The sequence below is a fragment of the Siphateles boraxobius genome, unplaced genomic scaffold, assembly GCF_051911475.1.
Source record: "Siphateles boraxobius isolate OS27281-9 unplaced genomic scaffold, OSU_SipBor_1 61, whole genome shotgun sequence".
In the NCBI taxonomy this organism is placed as follows: Eukaryota; Metazoa; Chordata; class Actinopteri; order Cypriniformes; family Leuciscidae; genus Siphateles; species Siphateles boraxobius.
In genome coordinates, this window is record NW_027509188.1 from 3,505,245 (window position 1) to 3,533,074 (window position 27,830).

Consider the following 27,830-nt stretch of genomic DNA (forward strand, 5'->3'; position numbering starts at 1 on the left):
AGCATGGTTATGTGTTCAGGACAGGACTCTATCAGAAATGTGAAGTTTGGGGCAGATCGGACATTGCATTTCGTCTTTAGGCCCTCTAAAAAGCGATTCACTTTGGAGAAGAAGAAGAAGAAAAATTTGTATATTCACGAGCATGTTTTGATATGCAATATATATAAGTTGATGACAAAGATTAGAGAATAATTAATAAAGTTATAATGAAGTTGTAATATTTTAAGTGATTAGTTTATATTTGAAGAGCTCTTTTCCAAACCGCGATAAGCGGCAAACCTATTTTTAGCCTAAACGCGATAAATCCTCTCGACTAATCAGAATTCGGTGAGCGTTCTACGCAATCCAACATGTCCGCGCGCTGAACAGAGGTTTGTTTATGTTCATTCATTGAGAAGTGAACAAGTGAAGTGAACAAATCCCTCACACTCAATTTTTCATAACTTGCCTGTTTGTACTTAATAAACCAATAAAAACATTTGGCGCGATGTCACAGCGTTTGGGTTCGTGCGCTCACAAGGTTTGCGAGAAGTAAAGGCTACAGGCTAAAACACTGGAGGTGCGAGAAAGGGCAGACGACAGGATGAAGCGTGCAAATAAACGTAGTGTGTGGGACCATTTCACCAAAAAGAATGACACAGTAAGTTGCAACTTGTGTGATACAGTGCTTAAATACAGTAGTAATACTGTAGAAATACATTACATCTACATTTCAGTGGTAACAGATAAGGTGATGATGATCATCATCTTTCTTTATTATTGTTAGCACTACCTCAAACTAAAGCGGCGTCTCTTCGGAGCTGTCATTTTCTTAAATGAGCCGCAGCAATGTTTCAAATGAGCTTCTAACGCTAGACTAACGCCTTTATTTTCAACGCGATCACCTTGTACCCAAACCATTTCGAAACTAAGGAGCCATACTTACCGGCCGTTTGCTGTAGTCCTTAGAAATTGATGCAAATATCTCCCTTTGCTTTGAACTTTGAGCGTTGTAACTTTGCAGATGTTGCTTATGCTCAAACAGCAAGATTACACACTAGCTAAAGTTAGAAAAGTGAAATCGTGTTTTTCCACCCCTTTAAAACATTAATTTATATTTATTAGTTTTACAATCGAAATCTAAAGTTTTTACAAACAATAACTTGGATTCCCTGGTTACACCTGACGGTTTATTTAGCAACCGGATATATTTATAGTCCGCTCATGCTATGGTTACTCACAGCTGATGTAGCCAGCGCATTTATTTATTAATTTCAAATGGTAAACAGTCAGTTTCACCAGAACTCCTTTACTAGGTGTCCTCTATACCTTTTTAATGGACACCCTGCAGCCAATCAGAATCGAGTATTCACATAGACGATGGTATAATGTTCTGAATAAAACATTAGCACAATGTTCCATAATAACAGAGGAACATTATCAAATCAATGTTCGCAAAATGTTTTGAGGATGTTATTGAGGCCTAAGTCAACTAACATTAGCTAATGTTACTGAGCTCACTAAAATTAACGTTAGCTCAATTGAACAGTTAACACTAGAACTACCGGAATTCCATAACTACTAGAACGGTCATTCTGACCGCTCATACTTTGACGTTCATATTGCTGTACTAAACGTCATTTCGTCATGCCACAACTACATTTTTCCGATGAAAACTACAACTACAAGTTTTCCGATGAAACATTTAATTCCTGTCGTCATGTTATGACGTCATCGCCATTAAAACCGCTTAAAACAAACACGAAAGAAAGATTGTCCCGACACGTTCTGCCTCTCTATGTGAGGAAAGTTTTGCGTCAAAAAATGTTTTTTTCACCGCACTTACCACATGATTAGACATGCAAAAAGTTAGGAAACGTCAAAGCTGTTTAGTACAGCCCTGTTTGTAAATAAGTTCAATAATCAATACAAAATCTAAAAATAAATGGATTTACAATGTTACGATAGGTAATAATAAAGATCTGGGGCCGTATTCACAAAGAATTTTATTTTACCACTAGGAGTACCCCTAAATCACACTAAAATATTTTAGCTAGGAGTTTTCTCTTAAAAGTTATTCACAACGCCTTTCAGACCTACTCTTAGTAAGGAAAAATGACAACTCCTAAACTAAGAGTGAGTCTTCGTTGCTATGGATGACGTCAATTCTCATGCACGAGTTTCCTCGCAATGATCACGGTGATTGGTTGTTAGATGACAGGGCCATCATGTGGAACATAACACAGACGCAACAAATCATGGAATTACGACATCTAAATATGTCTGTGTCCTACACAAAATAATAATAGTAATGTCATCGAAATGCATATATAATGACATGTTTGTGCAGTGAAGTGTAATTCTAAAAAGGCAGAGTGAGAGAGAAAAGTGGTGAATTCAATTAAATTAAATTAAGGTAGCCTAATACCCTAATGAAACCGCCACTTGCCTAATAATGAAAAACGACACTTGCATTAACACTTGCTTGGTTAATTGAGATTCTATTAGTATGGAAGCTTGTTTCCGCCACTGAATAAAATAAATAAATAATAATTGCGACTTTTTATCTCACAATTGCGAGTTATGAAGTCAGATTTGTGAGAAATAAAGTCGCAATTGTGAGATAAAAAGCCGCAATTACCTTTTTTATTTTTCATTCTGTGGCGACAAGCTTCCATAGCCTAAATAGACTACTTAAAGCAAGGAAATGTTGCTCCTATTGAAGTAATGTAATAGTTGATTGACGGTGTATTACGAACTCGCCAAAACGGAAAAGAAAGCCCAACTGGACGCAGGATCAGTAACTGCTGCTTGGTGTTGGTGCTGAAATTTTTTTTTTTTTAAATTAAAAGGGAAATTCGACACTGGGATATCAAGTAAAACTAAGCGTGAGACATGGGAGAGGATTTGTTTGCAGATCAATGCAGCATTCCCGCTTGTGTCGCGGACCCCGGACGACTGCGAGAGCCGGTGGTATGCGCTACAATCCTTTGTGAATAGGTCTTAGTGAGTTAGGATTCCTCTCGACTTCTTTTAAGCTGTACCAGACTTAGGTGCTACTTTTAGGGCTAAAATGCTTCGTGAATAACTCTTAGTGAAAAAAATTAGGAGTCCTAAAGTTAGGAGTGACACGCCCATTATTTTTAGGAGTTGCTCCTAAATTCGCCAGTTAGGAGCTACTTTTAGCCTTAAAATTCTTTGTGAATACGGCCCCAGGACACAACATTTAAATTCAAATGAATGTGAACATTTATTTTCCAGCCTAATTGATAAATATTTTCTTATTTTCTTTGTACAATAAAAACAAATATTGTGATACAATAACTTATAACATATATACAATAACAAAAACACTACCTACATTTGAATACACTGTAAAAAACTTTCATGGACAGTATGCAGCACAATACAGTACACAAAAACAGGTTAAGAAAAAACGAACATTAGCTAAAAAAGAAAACTGCTTTAGAACTATTAGTTTCAGTAAACAAAAAAAACTTAGCGAACAAAATCAGGTTGAAAAGTTTTCCCCAAAGCTCATTTGAACGGCGCAAACACCCCGCATCATTCACTGACGCTTATGCACAGTCCACACAGGTAAACACCGCCTTTCGTGTGCAGCTCCCACACACCACTTTACGACATTTGGCACATGTCTCTTTGGTTTTATTTTGTTTGCAGTTCCTCCTTACTTGGCACTGCCGCCTTTTCTCCATCTGCTGCTGCTCCTGCCCGGGTCCTGGCTCTCGCACCACCAGTTGTGAGGTTTTTGATCCCATGTGGTCGGAGCGAAGTTCGCTCGCCAGTCGCATGATGAACTCCCTCCGTGAAACTTGCTCATTTGTGCACTTCTTGAACAATATGTGTGCGTTGATTGCAGCCAGGTCAAGGATGTTATAGAAAACAGCTACTGGCCATCTACGGGAGGGTGCTTTTACTGAATGTTTTCTAGCCATTTGATCTAGAACGTCTACTCCTACCTTGGTCTTGTTGTAGTATGTTACCGTCTCTGGCTTTCTTTTCTGGCCACTTGTGATGCCAACAGCTGTGTGGACAGTGCTGAGGATGCAGACATTCTTTTTTTTTTTGCCCTGATACACGGTCAGTGTTGCATCGCCACTTTTCAGCACCTATGTGCTGAACAGCGGCATTTGCGCCTTTATGCGCGGGGGGAGCTCTCGTCTGCTCCTGTTTACCGTGCCAACCAAGCTGGTTTTCTTGGCCTGAAGTGCCTTTGCCAATTCAAAAGAAGTAAAAAAATTGTCGGTGGTGACGTTTCTTCCCTTCCCCAGGTATGGCTCGACCATTTTCAGCACCACACTGTCTGCAAGTCGTTGACCTGGCCTCCTCGTCTCGTCTTTGCCCAGATAAGGCGCACCGTTTACCATATATTTGGTGTCGACATCACGCAGCAAGCCAGAATTTGATTCCGAATTTGTCCGGTTTGTTTGCAATATACTGTATGAAACTGCACCTTTATTTTGTAGGGAATAGCTGCTCATCCACAGTGATGTCGGCACCAGGCTTGTAGCAGGCGATGCAGTTTTGGACAAATTTATCCCAAACATCACTCATAAGGGCAAACTTGTTGTCTCGCAGGTGTGTGCGTCGGGTTTCCCTTCTGTCGAAACGAAGGAATCGCATTATTTCCTGAAACCCGTTTTCGGGACATGGTCTCCTTGAAAAAAGCGCAGCCCCACTCGGCTGACCGAAAGGTCGCGAAATCCATCCCTTTTCCACCTTGCGCACCACGAATGTAAATTAAACTAATTAAGGCTTTTAGCTCTTGAACTGTAATGTCCCATAGGTTGTCCTCCTTGACTCGATGGGCCTCAGCCACAGTGCAGTCCCTGATGTGTTTCAGCATGCCATCATCCACCAAACACAAAAGGCTGTAAGGGCATCTTCAATATTGCGCGTGGCGTGCGCTGTGGAGCCTGCCGCTTCTGTTATTACATTTTGGCATTGTCGCCTTCCTCTGTCTTCACCCAACTTTACATAGGTCCACACTGTGCCGTCTTTCCCCGTTTCACGCCTTTCAGCTGAAAGTGGGTTTATTGGGCCAGGCTCGTCATCTCGTGGCGGACTGCGTTGTCTTGGCACAGAAGGCACATTTGATGGATCAGGATTTTGCACTATTGCCAAAAAAAAAAAAAAAAAGGAAAAAAAAGAACAGAACAGACTAATTATTTTTTAGTTCATGAAATCATAATCTTGATAGGACTAATTAGCCCATATGATTTCTAATAGCCTGACAAATAATAATAGCAATAGAATAATAATAATGAAAAGGTGTGTGTGCCGGTGGAGGTGTGTGCCTGACGTAAAAATGTGAATGACTGGATCGGTCATCAGGAAAGTTGCGTGTTTGCGTTGGTAACAGTGGTGGGTGTGTGAGGGGAAAATTAATATGATAACCGATCCGATCGGTAAAGTTATAGCCTACATTAGGTAGTTAGAGATGGATAACTTTACTTTGAAGTTACGTTACAACGATTATTGAGCTAGTCTGCCTCGCAAAGTATAAAAAGATAGCGAAGAGAAATATACCTGGAATATTATCCGATGGAACAAGGTCAGTTCCAGGATCGGAGATGTCCAGCCGGCTCTTTTTTCAACGGGGAATGAATTCATTATCTGAATCACTCTCAGCGCTGGATGAACTGTCCAGGGACCAAGAGACATCGCTGTCCCTATCCGTATCTGCTCCTCCATCAGACTCCTCATCGTCAAGCATTCTAAGCATGGCTAAAACCTCTGTGGCTGTCATTGTTCTTTTTGATGACATTTTGTTAGCTCAAATGTATAATATTTATTAGCGTCGGAATAGCGTGAACAAAAAAAAACACTCATTACAGAGGCGGGAAATGTAACGGACGTTTTATGATATCTAATGCGTGCGGTCAAAATGACCGCCATGGCCATTCTAGGTAGAAATACTCAGAACTGTTTTGTGTTTTCTGATTTTAATAAAATAACAGTGTCAGAATAAAATGTACACATATTTAGGAAAAGTCAGAGTCATACAGCCACATGGATTTTATTTTAACAAAGTTATTACACTGTACAATTCAAAAACGGTCAAAATGACCGCCTTGGTAGTTCTAGTGTTAAACATACAGACAGCAAACATTTCTTTCAGCTCAAACTTTTTTAACCTAGTTTTATTGTTTTACTTACCGGAGCAATGGAGAGGCGCCGTCTGTCCAGAAGACAGAAGTCACTTTTTTTTGACCCAGATATCAACAGTGACCTCCATTTTTTAACGGCTCTGTTTCCGAAGTGTTTTCCCCCCGTTCATTATCTCCACTGATGTTTCATTAAATTGCTGATATTAAGAGTTTTAAGTCTGGAACCAAGGCAGCCAGCTACGAGATGAATCGTGACCATAAAACATTTGATTCGGCCCAAAAAACCCCCCAAAAAACGGCAAAAAAAGGGAAAAAAAAGTAGCTCCTGCGCGATTTAACCTCCGAGTACAAGCTCCTGCCAATACATACACGACACGCTGCTGTAAGCAATACATGCTGCAGCACAATGGCATACACAAATCACCCTTCAAGAGAGCAGGTGGAATTGAAGATTGGACAATACAAGCCGAGTGTACATCACGTGAAAATCCCCCAAAATGCAGGAGAAAGAAATGTGGGCTGCCGTGAGGTGTATATAAGGTGCAAGAACCAGGTCGCAGTGTAGCTCAGGGGTCCCCAATCCTGTTCCTGTGCTGCGTCTCAATTCACCCCTTATTTTATACTGTTTAGAGTGGATAGTATAGACATTGAGACGCAGGGCAAGAGAGCAGAGTTTAAATCCAACCCTGATCCAACACACCTGTCTGTAATTATCAAGTGCTCCTGAAGATCTTAATTTGCCGGTTCAGGTATGTTTGATCAGGGTTGGAGCTGAACTTTGCTGGAAGGTTCATCTCCAGGAACAGGAGATCCCTTGAAATCTACCTGTGTGGTCCTGGTGTACCCCCAACAGTACACATTTTGGACGTGCCTGACGTGCAAAGTAAAATAACAATTTGCCGTTTGTCAGAGTACATGAAACAGTGTCGATCACCAGTTGGCTGGTAATATTTTTATGTATTCTAGCAAATACAATTTTGTGAGAACATGAAATTGAAAAAGGCTCGGGACAGTTGATGGGCCAGTGCTGCATCTCCACAAATGTTTAAGACTTGCCAGTTTAAATATTCTAGCGCAAGAAGACGCGAAAGGGAACTCTATTTGTTACTCACTGTGTGGGAGGTTTTCAGTGCGCAAACATCCGAAACGCGTGCCCAGAAATCCGCATATCAGAAAGCGCTCAAATACAGAATAGATCTCTCTTTTACATCTTCTTGTGCTTGAAAATGCCTGTATTGGTGAGTATCCTCATAAACAATAGTCAGTTATGTCTTAAATGAACATTGATGGTTGAGAAAGAAAACTTATGTATATCAATATTGGAACAGTGCATTAGCTCTTATTAGCTCTTATAAGTGACCAATTTGGATATTTTCCTCTTATGTGGCACAGATTGGATATGACCCACGAACGTGCAAGCTAGAAAACAGCGCATGGATTCTGATATTCTCAGATCGGTTTCAGGCCTCATTCATATGTGGACATAAATCCGATATGAATAGGAGACGTGCATTTGCTTCTGTAGTTGAAGTGAATACATTTAATAAAAAATACAGTAAAAACAGAAATATTATATTTTTTTAAAAGAGTTCTATTTTAATATTCTAAAATGTAATTGATTCCTGTGATGCAAAGCAGAATTTTCTGCATCATTGCTCCAGTTTCCAGTCTCACATTACCCTTCAGAATTCATTACAATTTGATTTGATGCTCAAGAAACATTTCTGATTGTTATCGATGTTGAAATCAGTTGGGCTGCTTCATATTTTGTGCAGAAATGGTGATACATTTTATTTTTCAGAATTATTTGATAAATAGCAAGCTTAATGAACAGCATTTATTTGCATTTATCAAATGTATTAAAGCATTTATTAAATAGAAATCTTTTGTAACATTTTAAATGTCTTCACTTCACTCACTTTATCACTTTAATGTATGATGAATAGAATAATTAATTTTCTCTTTTTTAAATCTTACCACAAATGTTTGAGTGGTATCATTGTTTCCACAGAAATGTTAAGCATCAGAAGCTGTTTTTATGAATGTTATGAAACTTAACGATCACAAACTGCACCCAATCAGCAAACAAGAAGAAGCATTTATTAATTTTTCCAACAGAAAAATTGGCACACAAGAAGCATTTACCAATTTTTTCCAACGGAAAACAAGAACAAGAAAAAAGCATATCGTCTTTATATTGTGTCTGAGTGCTAAACGTTCTTGTTTTCACTTGAAGTTCGGCAGCTGGCATACAGAAATCTGGCAGAAACACTGATGTAAATAGTCATTGTTATGGAAAATGATACACAGTAGATTCTAGTCGCATTGGTATACACTGTTTTACACTGTCCACTATACCGCTCCACATTGGACACGCTCCAAATCGCAGACAGTAAATGGATGATACGCTCTATTTCTGATGCAGCAGATCCGCGCACTTGCACTACTGACAAAAGCATTTGAAACGTTCGCTTTGATGCATATAAGGACACGTCGGTGTTACAGACCATTTTCTTTTGCATGTAGTCACAAGTTTCAGCCTGTAAATATTTGATGTAAACTCACATTAAACAAACGCCCGCCTTTCATAAAATATTGCTTCTAGCATTTCAATTTCTACTAGTAAAAACTCTAATTCAAGATATCCAAAAATATTTTCCTATGGATGAATATGAGTAGTCAAAATATCATTGTAGATATCTTAATTGGAGAAGAGATATCTGAAATTCTACTACAGCCAGTGGTATTTAATGCTAAAACGGCTAGCCATACCCGATGTTTCCCCCCGGCCGTTGGGTTTTCCATGTTGATGGTGGTTATGATGGTAATGGTTATTTTCTTGTATTTATGTTTGCAGTTCTTTTGTCAATTTCAACTGTTTTCAATGTGTAAATACAAAACAGCCATTCTGAGATACAGATATACTTTAACACATATGGATAGGTCAAGATCCAAATCACTGCATGCTTTATGTCCTTTTGTGCAATGGTCTTCTTCTTGTCTGTTTTAGTTTGTAGTACTTGCACTGAAAATGAGGATTGCCAGGAGAGAGGTGGTGTCTATGGCTGTTATTGCTTGCAAGGACAAAGACCAAACCCTGAAAACTTTGGTAAGTGCTCTCACACTTGTGTATTCATCTAAAAAAAAATAAAAAAAATCCTTCAGTCAAGTCACAGTTCCACAGTCTACACAACTATCTGCTCTTGTCTCATTCTGTGGAAATGGTGAATTTGGGTCCTCATGAATGGGGGGTTGGTTAATTTCTGTATGTGGTTAACTGCACTCACAAGACCCACGGAAGCCAACACATGTCCTTCTCTGTCTGACCTTGTTAATGCTACCAGTAGCTTGTACTTTTATTCAAATATTAATCCACACAGGTGTGATTAAAACAAAGAATAAACAAAAACAGTATTTTGATAGTTTTGCAGTTTTCATATTAAATTTGATTTAAGAAAAAAAAAAAGTATATGTATTAGTATCAATATTGCCAATACTGGCCATAATACACTTAGTTGATTTTATTAAAGGAATATTAAACATATTCACATTAAAATAATTATTCATTATTATTCATAATATTTTTAATCGATTCACAGCACTACTACTGTATGCATATTATTAATAAGAAAATCATAGATAATGAACTGTTTGATATTTAACTATTGTTTATTAAATAATAAATACATTTTTATGTTTTCCACCAGAGTCTCTCACAATTTTTTCCATTTGATTTTAATGGTTTGTATAGAAGAGATAACTTGTAAGTAACTGTAAGACAGAATAACTTGTAACACAGTCAGTTTAAATTAGCCACAGAAATGAAACTGCAGTCATTCATGGCCTCTTGAGTAAAAATAAAATATATTTTGTAAAAATATTCTTATGTATATCAATATGTAGATCACATTAACTCTTTCACCGTCAGCATTTTTATCATTTTTCACAAAAATGTCATGACCCCCATAATATTTTGTTGTATGAATATCTGAACATACAATAAAAATAAAAATAAAACATTTTCATTTAATTTAATTCATTATTTTTTTTATTAACACTTAAATGTGGGTAAGTTTAATACATTTAAAAAAAAAAGCATAATTTTGAACAAAAAGGTGAGGATACAATTTTTGTATAAGACTACATCCTAATCGGACTCAGAATGATGATCAAAACATAGATGGAGTAGATCGAGTCCATCAACACCCCAAAAGCTTGCATTGCCTGTATCTTTTCCTGGGTTGACATCTCATTTGTGTTTTGAACCTGAGATTCAGTACTCTTTCAGAATATGTATAATAGCACCCCCTACCGTATAACAGTGAAAACATGTATTGTTGGAAATTTCCATCAATGGTGGGGAAAGAGTTAATAGATGCACACACACACACACACACACACACACACAATATACATATCGTCGCTGCCCGATGAAACTCACGTATGTCCAAAACGGTTACTTTTCAGGAATCGAAAAAAACACCGTAATTTCAAAAGCAGTTGAACGTCGCATTGTCATACTTGGTACGGCATCTTTAAATGTAACCATATTCTTGCCAGTGTAATGATATAATCCACATTTGACCAAAATCAAGTTTAAATGGACATACGTGCATATTTTACAGTAACGGTGGTCGATACGCGTTCTTCCAATCATTAATTACAACGACCAAGTCGCGTTTCATATTGACAGATGAATAGGCTACGCTCAGTTTATTAAATAGCCTACGTCTCAGTTTATTAAATACGCTCAGTTTATTAAATAGCCTACGTCTCAGTTTATTAAATACGCTCAGTTTATTAAATAGCCTACGTCTCAGTTTATTATATATGCTCAGTTTATTAAATGTCTCTTGCAAACTATGAAGGGACAATGAATCAATACACTGACATGGCAATGCTAGACTGATACTTTGCACAGTCCTACTGTAATTTTGTGAATATATAATAAACTTGAGAACAGTTGTCAAAAACAAACGTTTGCTGATACTTTACTTCACCGTGTTATTCGGCTATCCAATGCTGAGCTTCCAGAGACACTTAAGATGAAACTTCACGAGACCGGCGAGATGCCTCCACAGGGCGGGAGATACGCGGCGTGATTGACAGCTTTGACTCCAAATGGATATACTTGAAAATCAGATGACATGATTTCACAACTTTTCATTGGTCATTTAGATAATGTGAAGCATACTGTATACGGAAATGAACCTGGACATTCTATCCGTCGAAAAATCTCAAAATCTGCATAATGGACATACGCGGTTTTCATCGGACAGCGACGATATAATCTTTGCAATCCTTTATCTGCTCAGATGCTGTGGAGTCTTGTGCCAGCAGCACCGGCTCCATATCTCTATCCCGCTGCCAGCTCTTTGAATCTGGTTTTTATCCTGAGCACCTGCACCTAAATGACCCAAGCTGCACTGGAACCCTCGAGGATGGCAGACTTCTGTTTCATTTTGACAATGAAGGCAACATATGTGGTACCACTCTGATGGTAATGATCTTTCCATTTCTGTTTCATCATACATGCATACAGTACTGTATGTGTAATGATTAGTAAGTTGTGCCATAGCTTGAAATTGACATCTGTTCACCTCCTAATAGAGCAACAGGACTCACTTCATCTACCAAAACTCTATTCAGTCTACCCCGACGGACACTGACCACAGCATCATTTCAAGAGAGATATGGATGAACATAACATTTTCTTGCGCGTACCCAATGATCCAGACCATATCTATGCCCACGGGTTTCCGAGCCGAAGGCGGGTAAGAAAACTCAGTATCTTCCAAATAACAGTGTGAAGTATCAAACATCATTAGCTTGATCCATCCAGCCTGAAAAATTTTGTTTTCTGTCATGATTTGAGCATTTTGAAAAAAATTATGAGACAGTTGTCAGATTTCATGTATGAAATTTAATCGTTAGCTTGGCAAACACTTGATTTTCCCCATTCAAAAAGACTTGCATGCCTGAGTGGCATTTCAAAGCTGCCATCAAGCATCTCAAACACAATTGAAATTACTTAAATTAAATTACTAATTAAAATGGACTTTGGTAGTATTCAGACAATATATAGTTTTTTTAGGTACCACTTTATATTAAGGTTCCATTTGTTAACATTAGTTAACTACATTGTTTAACACAAACTAACAATGATAAATACTTCTAACGCATTTATTAATCTTAATGTTAATTTCAACATGTACTAATACATTATTAAAATCATAAGTTGTATCTATTAATGTTATTAAATGGACCTAAATTAACATGAACCAAGAATTAACAGTTGTATTTTTATTAACAACGTTAAAAATTAATAACTACTGTAAAAATGTATTGCTCATTGTTAGTTTATTTTAGTTTATGGACATCAATGGGACCACAAGTTTTACCGTTTTTTTAATTGCAGTAGATCGTGGCAAAGAGGACTGTGATTTTGATTAATCACCATGTTTTGCCAAATTGGATTGATCGCATTCACTTTATAATATTTAACATGTCTGTCTTTTAGAACACAACAGAGACAGCTTATTATATACTCAAATTAATAAAATCAGTTATCTAGTTTAGGACTTCCCAGAGAATTTCACCTGATCCACAAAAGTATTAATAGTTAAAAGTGTTGATAAAGGTTACAGTGGTTATAAAGCAGGTTTGCTGCCGTAGGCTGATAATTTAAAGGCTGGAGGTTTGAGTGTCATAAGGCATGAGCTATCACCATTACAAATGACTTAGGTCATGGTTGCTGTTATTTTTTTGTTTTTGGCTACAGTGTGATAAGTGAGGAACTTCCTGCTGGCCAGGGCACATACCAGATCCGCATGATTCCCTACCATGATGCAGAGTTTACTAGCCCGTATGACGGGGAGGTGCAAATGCAGGTGAACCAGCAGATATATGTGGCTGTAGAGGTGGAAGGAGTGGATAGAAACCAAATTGCAACAGTTCTGGACAACTGCTGGGCCACACCTGTTAACGATGCTGAATATCATGTTCGCTGGAATCTGGTTATCGGAGAGTGAGTGCCTTAATGTTTAATTTTATTATATTATTAAATTTGTTGCAATCTCAGAAAGTGAATACAACTAAATTTGGATAACCCTTAAAAAATAATGGTCCATCATTAATAGGTAACTGAGTACTGAGAAATGAGTACTAAGTTAACACTTTACATAGTACTATTAACTAACATGGAAACAGGATAAAAGTCTCGGTTACTTACGTAACCTCGGTTCCCTGAGAAGAGGGAACGAGTTTTTTGTAAGGCTAGCTTACGCAATGGGAAAACTCCTTTTCTCGAGAAAATTTAAGCCAAATTTTTAAAATGCAGTTCAGCTGCACAGCAGACACAGATGAGTGGCTAATACAGTCATTGGCTGTGCTGCGGCAACTGCACAAACCTATGTTGAGGCGGCTCAGATGCAGGAACCAATCAGGCTGCTTCGCACCCTGGCACGTCAGAGCCCGCCAGAATGGGCGTGGCCTAACGCCCGTTTCACACATACTCCGTGTGCAGTGCGTATGCGGTGCGTGTTGCAGTGCGTATACGGTACAGGAGCAGCACGCGCTATAGTGCTTTCACATATGCTGCGTTTGAAGTGCGCTACTGATCCGCAGTTTCTGTGTGCCACAAAATCACAAATGGCTAAGTAATTTTGATTTTAAATTCAGACGTTAACTTTGACATTGTTTAAGACATTGAAACAGTATGAAAATTATTTTTAATCATTGTGATTCTTTGTTTTACATGTAGTTTCCCCCGATCCCCTCCCCAAAATATATATCATGTATTTTTTGAGGGGGAAAAAATCACATGGCATTTTGAAACTTTTGAGACTATAATCATAATTTTTTGATTTTCTTGACCCTGTAATTTAGTAACTGTAGAACTGTAATTATGCGTATATGATGAAATTATGACAGTTTCTTGTCAATCTATGTCTATTTTAATGTGAACAATGCGCTGCCACTTTAATTCAGTGCGGTGCAGCACAGCAAAAATAGACTCGGTGCGGAAACGATCTCTGCACTGCTGTATACGCACCGCACCTGGAACGGATCGCCGGACCGCACCCGCATGCAGTGTGAAAGCTCTAACCTGTTAACATGGGTACGTAAAAAAATACGCACCGCATACGGACTGCAAACGGAGTATGTGTGAAACGGGCATAAGCCTTCATATTGGCCTATTCAGCCAAAGGTAGTCAGGTTATGTCGACTAAAGTGATCCCCTGATCGAAGCACAAAAGCGCGGCGGGTTACGCAATACTCGTTCCCTCTTCTCAGGGAACCGAGGTTACGCAAGTAACCGAGACATTCCCTTTCGAGAGGTCTCTCATATTGCGTAAGGCTAGCTTATGCTATGGGAACCCCCTTCAAAACGCCGTGCGTGCTTAACTTCGCTCCATACAGTAGCCCGAAGCAAGAGGCCTGAAGATCTCTGCTTTGTCACACCGAGCCCTTTGGTGCGGCCGCCAAAGCATACAAAGAGCTGTTCTGACCGCCTGAATGAGGTAGAACGCTCCAAATAAACTCCGATAGCCCTGACGGGACAGAGTAAATTTGCGTCTCTTTCGTCTTCTGGCGAGTAACGAGCTGCTAGTAAAGTAACCTGAGCTCTGAACGGAGGTGAGAGCACTTTAGGAATATAACCATGACTTGGCTTAAGGACGACGATAGGCCCAAACTCAAGGCAGGAAGGCCTCAAGGCCTTCTAATATCATTATAGAAATCATTCTAATATGATGATTTGATCCTCAAGAAACATTTATGATTAGGATCAATGTTGAAAACAGTTGTGTAACATTTTTTTTAGAATTCTTTGATGAACAGAAAGTTAAAAACAACAGCATTTATTTGAAATAGAATATTTTATAACATTATAAATGTCTTTACTGTCACTTTTGATCAATTTAATTCCTCCTTCATGAATAAAATTATTGATTTATTTTATTTATTTCCCCCAAACAATAAAATAAAAATTATTACTGACCCCAAAGTTTTGAACGGTAGTGTTTAGTGTTACAAAAGATTATATTTCAGATAAATGCTGTTCTTTTGAACTTTCTATTCATCAAAGAATCTTGAAATAAAAATGTAAATAACTGTTTTCAACATTGATAATAATAATGAACGTTTCTTGAGCATCAAATCATCATATTAGAATGATTTCTGAAGGATAATGTGACACTGAAGACTGGAGTAATGATGCTGAAAATTCAGCTTTGATCACAGGAATAACTTACACTTTACTATATATTCACATAGAAAACAGCTGTTTTACATTGAAGAAATATTTCACAATATTACTGGGTTTGTTTTGTATTTTTATTCAAATAAATGAAGCCTTGGTGAGCAGAAGAGACTTTTTTTAAACACAAAAAAGTCTTATCGACCCCAAACTTTTGAACGGCTGTGTGTGTGTGTCTATATGTGTGTATATATATATATATATATAATCCAAATATAAATGAAAGTCAAAAGCAAATTTTTAATACATAGTCATACCTGGAAACAAATCCTGTTCAAATAGGCTATATGGGCCATTCTACAGAATTTGTTCAAAGTTAGATTTGGAAACATCTAGAAAAGAAAATAGTATTTTCCCATAAATTTCTTATAAAGTATTCTTTTTTAAAGTAGGCCAATACATTTTATCATACATATTTTAAAGTTAAGGAGTCATTAGTTGGATATAGCTTACATTGGAACAAACACTAATAACATCTTAGTTGATGAGTTTATTTTTGACAAAACACACTATATATTTAACATATGAGCAGAAACTGGCTAACAAAAGCTTAATTGATGTCTATTTTAGAGTAAAAACTTTATAATCTATCCAAAACTACGAAATGTTGTCTTTCATATTTCGTCTGTAACATAGTAAACAACAGTGCCCATCTGTGCCATTAATTAATTCACACACAGCAACGTGATTCAGATTTTACAAAGTCTTTTTGCGTTTACAGACACTATTCCATATCGCGATTAGAACAAAGCACAAGAATAAAAAACGCACTATTCACAATTCTCAGCTGGATCCGTCGCTCCTCGAAATGAAAATAAACCAGCACTTGTTCTGAGGTAAATGTCTCAGGATTATTCCTCACAGCCTCGCAAGACGAAATAGTACATTAATCTGATTAAACTTGGTGTGTTTTATCAAATTGATGTGGATGTTGACACGTTTGCATGTGTTGCCTCAGATCATTTGCGTTTGAATAGTGTGCGCTCTCCGTGGGCGTGTCAGATTAGCAGAATAATGAGCTGCGAGAACGATATTGAGAACGGCTGACATCTCTCTCTTTTTATATAGATTACATTAACAGAGAATATTTATTTTAGTTTTGAATTAGATAATTTAAAAGTACACACTTAAATGATTATAATGATATATTGCTCATGCCTGGGTGTGTTTTGTTTAAGTTTAGAGACGTGCTCCAGAAAAAAAGTTCACGGAGAGGGAGAGGTAGAAAATAAATACACAGAGACGGAGAGGCAGAAAGCACACCCTGTTTATTTATCTTTATTTTACAAAAGCACAGTGTTTTATTTAAATTGAAAGTGGACACAAAAAAGTAGACATTTAACAGTTTATGTTTTCATATTTTTTAAGTCTGTATGACCAAAAATGACAGAGTATTTTTAGTCTATTTTGCTGCTATGTGAAAAAAATCGAGCAAAACGCGCTGGCGCATTTGCCGACCCCAGGGGGTTAAGGAAGCATACGACGAGGTTGTTTCTTTCTAGCGATTGGCTGGACACAAGAGCATGAGAAGCTGTTATGGCTACCACATTCACATTGTGGAGGGGGTACGACCCGCGTCCAAAAGCCCTTGTAAGAAGGCGAGTATACTCAATACTTTGCACCAATAGGGGTCCAGGCTCCGTGTAGCGCACCAGCCAGAAAATGCCTCCCATTTCTGAGCGTAGAGGCATCTAGTTGACAGCGCTCTTGCCTCAGTGATTCAGCACCCTTTCCGGGAGACACCCGGGCACCTGTTGAGGGGCCATACATGAAGGGCCCACAATTCAGGACGGGGATGGCAGATTAATCGGTTTGCCTGCGTGAGGAGGTCTCTCCTCAGCGGAACTGGCCATGGGGCTGTTTCCAGCAGCTGTGCCAGCTCGGAGACCCATAACTGGGTCTTCCAGAGAGGTGCTATTAGTAGTACAGCACACTTGCTCTCCCTGATCCGTTCGATGACCTGTGGTAACATCGTGACCGGAGGGAATGCATACTGCGGGCTGCTCGGCCATTCGTGGCTCTTTGAGAAAAATATTTGGCAATGAGCATTGTCTTCTGAGGCGAAGAGGTCGACCTCTGCCTTGCCAAAGATGCTCCATATTAGCTGAACCAAGCTGAAAAGTCTGTGGGTGAAGAGACCATTCCCCTGGGGGAACATTGTCTGTGGATAACATATCCGCACCCTGATTCAGAATGCCTAGCACGTGTGCCGCCCTTAGGGAGCGCAGGTTGTGCTCAGCCCATAAAATGAGGTTTTAGGCCATGGCAGGCAGGTTGCATGACCTGAGACCGCCCTCGCGATTTATATAGGACACCACTGCCATGTCCATCCGGACCGGGACGTGGTGGCCTTTTAAGTAAGGGTAGAAAGGCTTTCAGCGATAGAGCGACTGCTCTCATCTCTAGACAGTTTATATGTAGGTGCCTCTCCAGGCTTGACCATAGGCCAGAGACGGGCCTGCCTTCGTATAGGGCTCCCCAATCTAGGTTGGAGGCATTTGTCGAGATCGTTTTTCTCCTTGTCACCACACACAAACTCACTCCCGACTGAAACCAGTCGGTTGCTTTCCAGGGAGCCAGGGCTTTGATACAGTCGCGGTTCGCTCTGATCTGTAGGTGGCCAGATCGCCACGTGTGAGTTGGTAGACAGGGTTTTAGCCAGTGCTGGAGAGAACGCATGTGGAGTAGTCCAAGCTGGAGTACCGATGATGCTGAGGCCATAAGCCCCAACATCCTCTGAAATCTCTTTAGAGGTGCGCATGTGCCTGCTCTGAAGGATGCCGCCAGGCGCTGAATAGTGCTCTATTGTGAGGCGCGCTCTCATTTGTATAAAGTCTATCACAGTTCCCAGGAAAGTAACATTCTGGCTGGGAGACGGTGTGCTCTTGGAAGCATTGATCCTGTGCCCTAGGCATTCTATATGGCGGAGGAGCCAGGATCTGGCGGAGGAGCCAGGATCTGGCGGAGGAGCCAGGATCTGTGAGTTATCAACTGTTCCTCTGATTGGGCTATAACCAGCCAATCGTTGAGGTAGTTTAACACTGGCACTCCCCGCTGTCTCAGGGGGGCAAGTACTGCGTCCATGCACTTCGCAAAAGTATGAGGTGCTGGTGATAGGCCGAACGGTAGTACTGTGTACTGGTAGGCCTGCCCCTCGAAGGCGAACCTGAGAAATGGCCTGTGATGGGGCAATATCTGGATGTGACAATAAGCATCTTTCAGATCTACTGAGAAAAACCAATCCCCTGGGCGAGTCTGTGCAAGGATTTGTTTGGTTGTCAGTAGGGGTGTGACGAGACGCTTATCTCACGAGAGGAGACAAGACACGAGATTGGGTTCACGAGAACGAGACGAGATTTTTGCACAATTTTACAGAAATCCTCAATGACAAAATTCATGACTGGAAAAATAATATGCAGGTGCATTTTGCAATGTTTAACTAATAATCTTCTACTGCATGTCATTTCAGGTCTACTTAATGAGTATGAATTATCAAATGCATTGAAAGAAAACAATATACAAGCACTGTAAAAGGTTTTTATTGACTGGCTTTTCTCCTGTATGATTTCACATGAGTCTCTTCAGACCTTACAGTACATTTAAGAGCTTTCAGAACTTCTGATTGAGGCTGTGTGTGACCTCCTAACTGAACTCCTTGAAGTCTTATTAAGTGCAAACAATAAGTGCAAGTGCAACCATAATCAAAGTTAGCACACAGACTCTTTATAATTGTTTTGAAATTGCTGCTTTATTTTGCACCGGCAGTTATAGGGTTAATGCGGTGAGTTCGGAAAAGGCCGGGTAGAGAGAAACAAGGCTGGTGTGTTTGTCTATACAGTTGTTCTTGTGTTCCAATAATAAGTTCAGAAACGCATCCTCCCTTGTCTGTTGTCCTTAAGACATTACAGTAGTCTCTCAATATTCGAAGTGCAAACTGAGACCATAGCCGCAAATAAACAGTCCAGAGATGGGTATTGGGAGATGGACTATTGTATGCATGCAGCCTAATTTGTGCGCAATGCACATCAGGGAGCTTGTGTTTTACTTTCACTCTCTTGATCGCGCGTACTCTGTGTATAGGGAGCAGCGGTGCTGAGCGTGCATTCAAGATAACATTTATCAGACATTTAGTCTATGTTGCCCAACGAATCCTCCGCTATCGTCACGCGATCAGTGAACTGTGATTCGTGCTGCACTGATTGCAACGGCAAATCATGCTGGATGAGTAGAGCAGACTTTTACATTATTTTATAATGGTTTTTATTTTTTATAAAAACAGCAAAACGATAGTTTGGGCGAATGTTAGTGTAGCGGTGGAATATTCTATGGTAATCTCACCCTCACGCTCAGTCATGGTGATATCGCGAGACAGCTTTTTACTCGACGGGAAATCTCGTCATATTTTCGGATCGCGAGATCTCGGGCCACGAGATCTCGTCACACCCCTAGTTGTCAGCATTCTGAACCGACCGCATCATAAGCACTTTGTTTCAGGTGTCTGAGGTCTAGGATGGGTCTGAGGCCGCCATCCTTTTTCAGAATGAGGAAGTAACAACTGTAAAAGCCTGACTCGCTTTGAGAAAATGGGACTGTTTCTACAGCACCCTTTTCTAACAGTTTCGACACTTCAGTGTGAAGGACGTGAGCCACGTCTTTCTTCACTGTCGTCTCGACCACAGCTAAAAAGCGCGGAGGTCTGTGAGCAAACTGAAGCGAGTAGCCTCGTTTTATTATGTTCAACACCCAATCTGATATACCGGGGATGGCCTGCCAAGCCTCGGCCTGCATAGCTAGGGGTTAAATTAGAACTGGGGACGGGCAGCTGTGTAATAGGGACCCGGCCGCCCAGCTGTCTTGTGTTTGCACTGCATTGTGAACAGCACTCGCGCCTATGGGCGCACGCTTTACATTGGGCGCACCTTTTATCACTGAGTGAACAGTTTTTATGTGTGGGGGTTCATACTTCATAGTTGGCACACAACTCACATTTGTTACATCTCCCGCACGCAGAAGCTCCACAGGCTGCGGTGTTGCAGAGGAGTAAGGGGCCCACAGGGACTGGTTACCGGGTGGGAAAGCCCTCGTTGTAATCCTGATCACCCATCCCACACGACGAAGTAGCTCTCTTCTGGGTTTGGCCAGTAGAGACACTAGATCGGGACATGGGTATGGGAACTCCACCTTCATATATGTATGCAAGCCTTGATCTTAACGCTGAGAACTATCCACGTATGCTGCTTTAGCATGCTGAATGCCCAAACACGTGATGCAGCGATTGGGGCTGTCAGCGGCGACAGGGAACGTCATGCACGGGTGGAATGACATCTTGAAAAAGACGCAGACACACCTGTGTTGCTCTTTCAGGAATTTACTCTCACTAATGCCTGAGCACACAGGGTAAATGTCCCAACAACACGGACAGGGGATGGTGCAGCCCGCAGAAAACAGAAAAACCAACAGAAAAAATCTGTTTAAATGCTGGGAAAACAGCAGTTGAGAGTTCACGACCACCGCTGCTCATGCTGTAATCAGCGACACCAAAGGAGACTTTCTAAAGAAGCACTGACACTCTTGTTTTTTTAAAACTGCTTTCGCCACTCTTCAGAAACATAAAACTGATCGGCTCCTCAGCAAAAGACAAATGATGCGTGCATCCACTTCCTATTTATACCCGAGCTGCGGGACGGAGCGCAAGATGCAAATCTCGCACGGCAACATGCATTGGCTCATTCTGTTAACCCTCGAAGATGATAGGGCTCCCTGGCGCGATCCCAATTACGTCGGCACATTCCCGACTGAAAGGGAAAGTAAATTGTTAATGGAGAACTTCTTGCATAGTTACCTATACCGCCCTACAAAGCAAAAATGCAGTAACTACGCAGAGTGCAGAACTGAGAAAAATGACTTTAAAGTTATCCTGTCATCCAGCCTCAGTAGTTGTAGGTAGATTATTGGACATGTGGCTGTTTTGATACTTTATATTAGCTTATTCTTTGTACATATCAATCCTCATATTTAATTTGATATTTTACCCATATTTTGCAGTAAATGTATTCTTGCTTTGTATTACATTTTTACATTTACATTTATTCATTTAGCTGACGCTTTTATCCAAAGCGACTTACAATTGCTATATTTCAGAGGTCGCACGCCTCTGGAGCAACTAGGGGTTAAGTGTCTTGCTCAGGGACACATTGGTGTCTCACAGTGGATTTGAACCGGGGTCTCTCACACCAAAGGCATGTGTCTTATCCACTGCGCCACCACCACCCTAGTATTACTTACCAAAAACGTGGCACCATACCAAGGAAAAAGGCAGTAACTACAGATTCTCCAAAAACTATTTTGCCACAACTTGGGCTCTGGGTGTGTTAGATACACTGTATTTGAAACAATTGGAACCAATTGTTTTCCTGAACATGGATATACCAAACCCAAACTAATTTGGCCATTTTAGGTCAATATTTTCCACCCGGAAGCTGTTCCGGTGCTGAAACGGCTGCTTAAAGTCTCACATTGCTAAGCTGTATCAAGGCCCAAATGGGGACAATTTATTTTGAATAGGACCACATTATTATGTGTGAGTATTAGATTAATGTGTGTCTGGGGGTGTTTCTGTATATGTAATGTAGTATCTGCTATACCTACAAATTACATTAATGTTAATGTTTTAAAACATTATTTAAATGTTTAAAGCACTGCAAAACAACTTTTCTTTGGAGCAATAATAGGCAAGTTCAACTCCAATTCAACAGAGCAAAACAAAATAATTTTGCCTAAGTGTTTCTAAGGCTTTTCAAACTCTTATGATGATAACTAAGGTAAACAATTTGATGATTTTATATGGTGCAGTATCTGTTTCAGTAGGTTTATAAATACAAAGTACTGAATGAAATGAATACATGGGACAAATATTTCAAATTAGTAAACATACATTTAATAATAGATTGTAGATTATATATATATATATATATATATATATATAATGCTAATAATAATAAAAATAATTGATGAACACCACATTTCATATGCATATTTTTTTTATATAAAGTCTAGAACCACTTTGTAGCAATGGTTATTACTCCTCATCCTCCACAACATTGCTCACAGGCAGGGAATACCAAAACACCCTCCTGTTCTGTGGCATGAGAGGACAGAGATTACAGATGATGTCTGTATATCATAATATTTCATTGTACAGGGAATAACTTAAATTAGGTCCATGACAAAATAGTGCATGAATTAGGCCAACACAATAAATTAATAGTTTTGCAACCTTAATGAAAATGAAGAAAGAAAGGCCAACACACAAAAACGAAGCCTGGCTTCTTAAGTTACATTAGGCCTACAATAATAGGATAAAACTTAGAAGCTTGGAGTCATGCAGAGGGACAACATTTTCATAGGTTAACATAATTAAGGGGAATCAAAATTAAATATCTAATTTTATATTCAGAAGAAGAAACCGTGCAATAAATAAATGCTTAGGAACAGGAACCAATGTGTTTGAGCCTGAGCTAAGGGAGGTGTAAATACCTGCCGGCTCGCTCTGTCTGCAGAAGTTTGTTTTTGTTGAAAGCATGGATGCTTACAACAGTAAAGAGAAAGATGTCAGTTTTGCTCACAACTCGCTAACTTATCTAAACAGCGGACATAGTCTTCAAACAGCGGGTGCGAAGAGAGTGTGTTTTAAGTTGAACAGACACCTGTCACGTTAAAGAATAACTTACACCGTGTTTATGGACAGTTATATTCTCCTGCTGGACAATAACGCCGTGAATGATTAGCCTATGAAAAAAGAAGACGCCGTTCATGTAGGCTAATAAGAGCGAAGAAGATCACGCCCTGAAAGAGGTTAGTACTCTCCGAGTGCTTTCCTAGTTATTGAATATTTTTTCACCACTTTATACTTTTACTGGTTGGATTATAACTTTGTGACATGTATAACAAAATAATTACATGGCATCGGCGATGATGTGAAGTTACAGAGGATAAAGTTATAGCTAGGAATAGCAGGGCTCTCAAGTTTTATCAAAAGTTTAGAGTGAGATTTAGGGGAGGAGCCACCCAAATATTTGCAGCAGCGGTCCCTTGACCCAACCAAATTCGCTTCAATTATTGCTAGCAGTTCAATTTTGCCTATTGTTCATAATTGACCAGCACAAATGGAAATTATAACAATTGTTAAATCTGATAAAAAGACAAATTTATCCAAATAAAATAAATAGTTATATTTAAAAAATACAAATTTATTGAAAAATAAAAATAAATTTGACCCCAAACAAGCCAACGTAACATCAGTGCTCAATGTACATAACATTGTGTCATAACAACTTGTGAGCATGTATGTCAAGACCCAAACCCGTCACCTTTACAGGGGTCATCGGATGCCCATTTTCCACAAGTTGGTATGATTCTTTTGGGTCTTCATGTCAAGTTTGTAACATACTTTGGTTAAAATTTCGCAATGGTTGTGTAAAACAACACCCTTTTTACCTCTTCAAAAACAGCTCTGTTCACAGTGACCCGTTTCGGTGCATGTCTCTTTAAATGATAATGAGCAACAACTTTTTGAGGATTAAAAAAAAGTGAATGGATTTTTTTCATTGCATGGGGATTGTGTCCACACACTGCAAAGACACATTTATTTGCAAATACCATATAAAAGTGTATTTTGCATCCGATGACCCCTTTAAAAGCAGTTGGAGAGTTTTTGAATGCATCAAAAATAATTTAGCACGAATTTGGCTATACTCCTCAACATCAGCTCTCACTGTCTTTGATCACAGGCAAGAGATATCGTCCAGGTATCACAATACCTCATGCGTGAGAGTCTCACGCCCAATGCGTGAGACTTGAGAGCCCTGGAATAGGGAGGATAAGGGGCAGGTAAGCAAAGAACCTGTCAATTAGCATAATGCTATATGAATGGACCTCTGAGAGGAAGTCCCGCCCTGGCGGCTGACAGGTGTTTATATTGTGATAGCCTAGCCTCTAAATGTTTAATCTGTCATTGTACTCCGGATATTTTCTTTTCAACGCCAGTTCGACCATCTTCTTTCCCCGGCAGTGTGCCATCTCAAACAAAATTTGTGTGAAGTTAGAAGGGTGAAATCGCAAATGCCTCACTGTCCCGTGAGGATGCCGCAAAATCAGCTGTGTGTGTTCACCATGGCAACAGTAACTACAGTGCGCAGCAACACGGTTATTTTTTGTTAGGTAAAACATAACAAGAATACAGTAATGGATGTTACTGTACTCTTACTTTGTTTCACTAGGGCTTTTTACAGTTACTGTACAAACGACTACCATTTTTCTCCAAAACAACACACATTTGAGATAAGATGTTTTGTCACATAACAAAGGATGCCTTGAATGTCATGAAAATGATAATAACTCATTTTTGACCAAAAATGCAGTTACTGCCTTTTTACTTTGTAGGGCAGTATTAATAATGGACTATTATTCTAAAGTGTCACCAAAAAATACTTGGTGCCTAATTTTGTATTGCTCTAATTTTCCTTTTATTACATTCCTTTTGAAAAAACCCTCCTCCCTCCCTAGATGCCCCAACCCTGAAGATACTACAGTGGAAGTCCTTCAGAACGGTTTTGAAACAACAAGCCATTTCTCCTTCAGGATGTTCACCTTCTCAGGAATTTCTGACAACTTCTTCCTGCACTGTCAGATTCATCTTTGCCTTGTACAGAATGGCAGATGTGCTCTGGTAAGTTTGGACAGTAAATTTCAACTGCATTGGTGCATTACTGACAGTACCCTTCAAGCAAATTGTAACCCTTTTACAACAGGTCTCTCTAAAGTAAACACTTTGAACAGCCGCATTGTAGAAAGCATGTATTTAATGTTACATTTATTTTCTTGTCTGTCATCTTCAGTTATGCGACCCTGGATATAGACGTAGAAGGCACAGATCTTTGGACTTCCTTCACTCTTCAGCGATCTCCATGGGTCTGAAAGCTCAGTAACCCTGATGAATGAAAGATCCTGCATTTATAATCAATACTTTCAATACTTTGTTAAAAAAAGAAATTAAATTTAAATATGTTTTGAAAGCACTTTGTAGAAACATCTACATTTTAAATAAACATATCACTTATTACAACTAACTGATGAGGACTACTAAATGTAACCAAGACACTACAAATAAATGATTTTAAAATCTCTAATAACTCTAATAACATTATATACAAACTAAATTATTTTAGATTGTTGGGTGGATATGGGTTAAACTTACTATAAATGGAATTAAATGAAATAATTAGTTGTCTGTCTTTCTATTTGTTCAAGGAGTAATCTATTCATATAATATTCAATATTCATGACTAGCCTTGAATAAACTTGCATAGAAATTAAATTTGGTCATTTTTTTCTTGTTTTAGTTTCATGTGTTTAGATTAGCAATAAAATATTTAATTCACTTACATAGTAGTAAATAGTATTGCTGAGAGTGAACAGGTCTCTTCTTAAAATGTAACTTGTAGTTCTGACATAGTAAGAACAATAGTCTTTGTGCTGTACTAGTGTGAAGTAAAAGGAAGTTACACACATCCAGAGATAGATATGGGGGTTTATTGAAGTGTAAACTATTGTTAATTTTGTCAGCTATTTTCAATTTTAGTCTTAGTCCCGTGTTAAATGTTCTTGTTAGGTTTTATCATATTTAATCAACCTTATCCTATTTTGTTTTAGTCACGTTTTAGACGACTAAAAGTCTCGGCATTTTAGTCTAGTTGTAGTCAAAGAAAACCTAAATTATTTTAGAATAGTTTTAGTCAATGAAAACTTGACATTTTAGCAATAAGATCATTTTGTAAAGTGGTGGTAGGTGGTATTACACTTACAAAATAATTACTTTATGGAGGTTTATCCTGCATAAAGTTCTTGCAGACATTTGGTTTTTATAACATTAATGATGCCAAATCCAGTTAATCTGAAGTGACACTGAGACACTAGGTGGTGCCCTTGGGTCATTTTCTGCTCAACCGCTGCACAGTAAAGTAAGACGGTTTAAATTTAAAGTTTACATTTTTTTATTTACTTATTTAACAGTTAAAATGAAACTTAAAAAAAATAAGGGAAATACAATTATGAATTGGCACACTTGGACTGTTGTATGGATAGTTAGTTAGCTCCTACTGCTACGGGTCACAATAAACGGTTAGTTGGTTCAGTTTAGCTATAAAATACACCCAATAGATAAAAAATAATTTACAAAATAAATTTCAAAGATGCTGTAAACCTACCTCTAGATCTTTGTGATTAGCCTCGATGTGCAGTTTGAGGTTTGTTGTGTTTTTTTCCTGCAATTTTGAACCCATTTCCCTCCCCTTATGTTAGAATCAGACATTTGCTTTTTTCTGCTTAAACTTCCACTCATGCCATAGATGAATGAACAGCGGATTGTAACAAAAATAAATGTTGACGAAAAATAAAGAGATTTTTGGTTAGTTTTTATTTTTTCTTACTACATTTTAATCTCATATTTTTTCGTCAACAATATTGCATGTTGATTTAGTCACAGTTATCGTTTAATGACATTGGTGCCGTCTCGTCTTCGTCCCGTCTTGGTTGTAGAAAAAAATTTTCATCATTTTTTTGTGTCAAACAAACAAAAAGACAAACATAAACTACTCTGTGAAGGGGGGGACACATAGTCTAGTGCTAGTAGTGGCAAGCCTGGAGCACGGCAAGGCACACTGGCACGAAGGGCAAGGCAGGCAAGACACTTCAGGACCAGAGACCTAAACAAGGAAACATCCTCAACAATCTGGCACAGGTCAGAGCAAACAGGGAGAATAAATAGGGGTGGAAATAAGAAAGGTAACAAGGGAGAGAGCAGGTAGGAAAATTAACAAATAATGAGTTAACAACGGGGTGAGGTCAAGACACAGCTTGCCCCACAGTACTAAAAGTGTGACAATTAGCAGACACGCAATGTACACACACCTTGGCCTGCAGGTCTTGATCGCTTACTGAAGCTCTTTTACCTTTTAGGAATTCCAAATGGCCCTTTTGATAAGAAAGAGGGGGTTAGAACAGAAAATAAATCAAATGGCTTCATTTTTAAGCCTGCAAATTTCCACTTTGCAGTTGTGCAGTTGTTTCCCCTTTGCAGTGGAGTTTGTCACACCAATAGGGTCCAAATGTGGCACGATGTAACTAAAGCTTTCAGTTGTGCATAGATGTCATCTTCAGACTTCTGGTCCAGACTTGTTGCAATAACAGTTATTAAGTCTTCAATATTTGTTCTCCTTTTAGCCCTGGATGAGAGGCTTTCATTAAATGGTGGGCTTTGTGTCACGACAGATAGTGGAGAATTGGGTGGATCCAAATGCAGCAATAGTATAGTCAGGGCAATCCAAATCATCGTCATCTATGCAAGCGTCATAATCCAAATAATCAGAATCGTAGTCATCCATGCCATTGTCGAAATCCATTTT

General features: G+C 39.0%; 1 protein-coding gene across 2 annotated transcripts in view; it reads left to right on the forward strand.

Moving 5' to 3' along the window:
• Positions 1 to 25,744, forward strand: part of LOC143718602 (uncharacterized) — a 39,436-nt gene extending 13,692 nt beyond the window's left edge. For both annotated transcript variants that reach the window (XM_077209618.1, XM_077209619.1), the window contains exons 6-11: positions 9,121 to 9,219; positions 11,426 to 11,610; positions 11,721 to 11,884; positions 12,892 to 13,137; positions 24,934 to 25,096; positions 25,266 to 25,744. In XM_077209618.1, coding sequence (XP_077065733.1) covers positions 9,121 to 9,219; positions 11,426 to 11,610; positions 11,721 to 11,884; positions 12,892 to 13,137; positions 24,934 to 25,096; positions 25,266 to 25,355 — 947 coding nt within the window. In that variant the 3' untranslated portion in view covers positions 25,356 to 25,744. The remainder of the gene's footprint in view (positions 1 to 9,120; positions 9,220 to 11,425; positions 11,611 to 11,720; positions 11,885 to 12,891; positions 13,138 to 24,933; positions 25,097 to 25,265) is intronic.
• Positions 25,745 to 27,830: the final 2,086 nt, after the last annotated feature.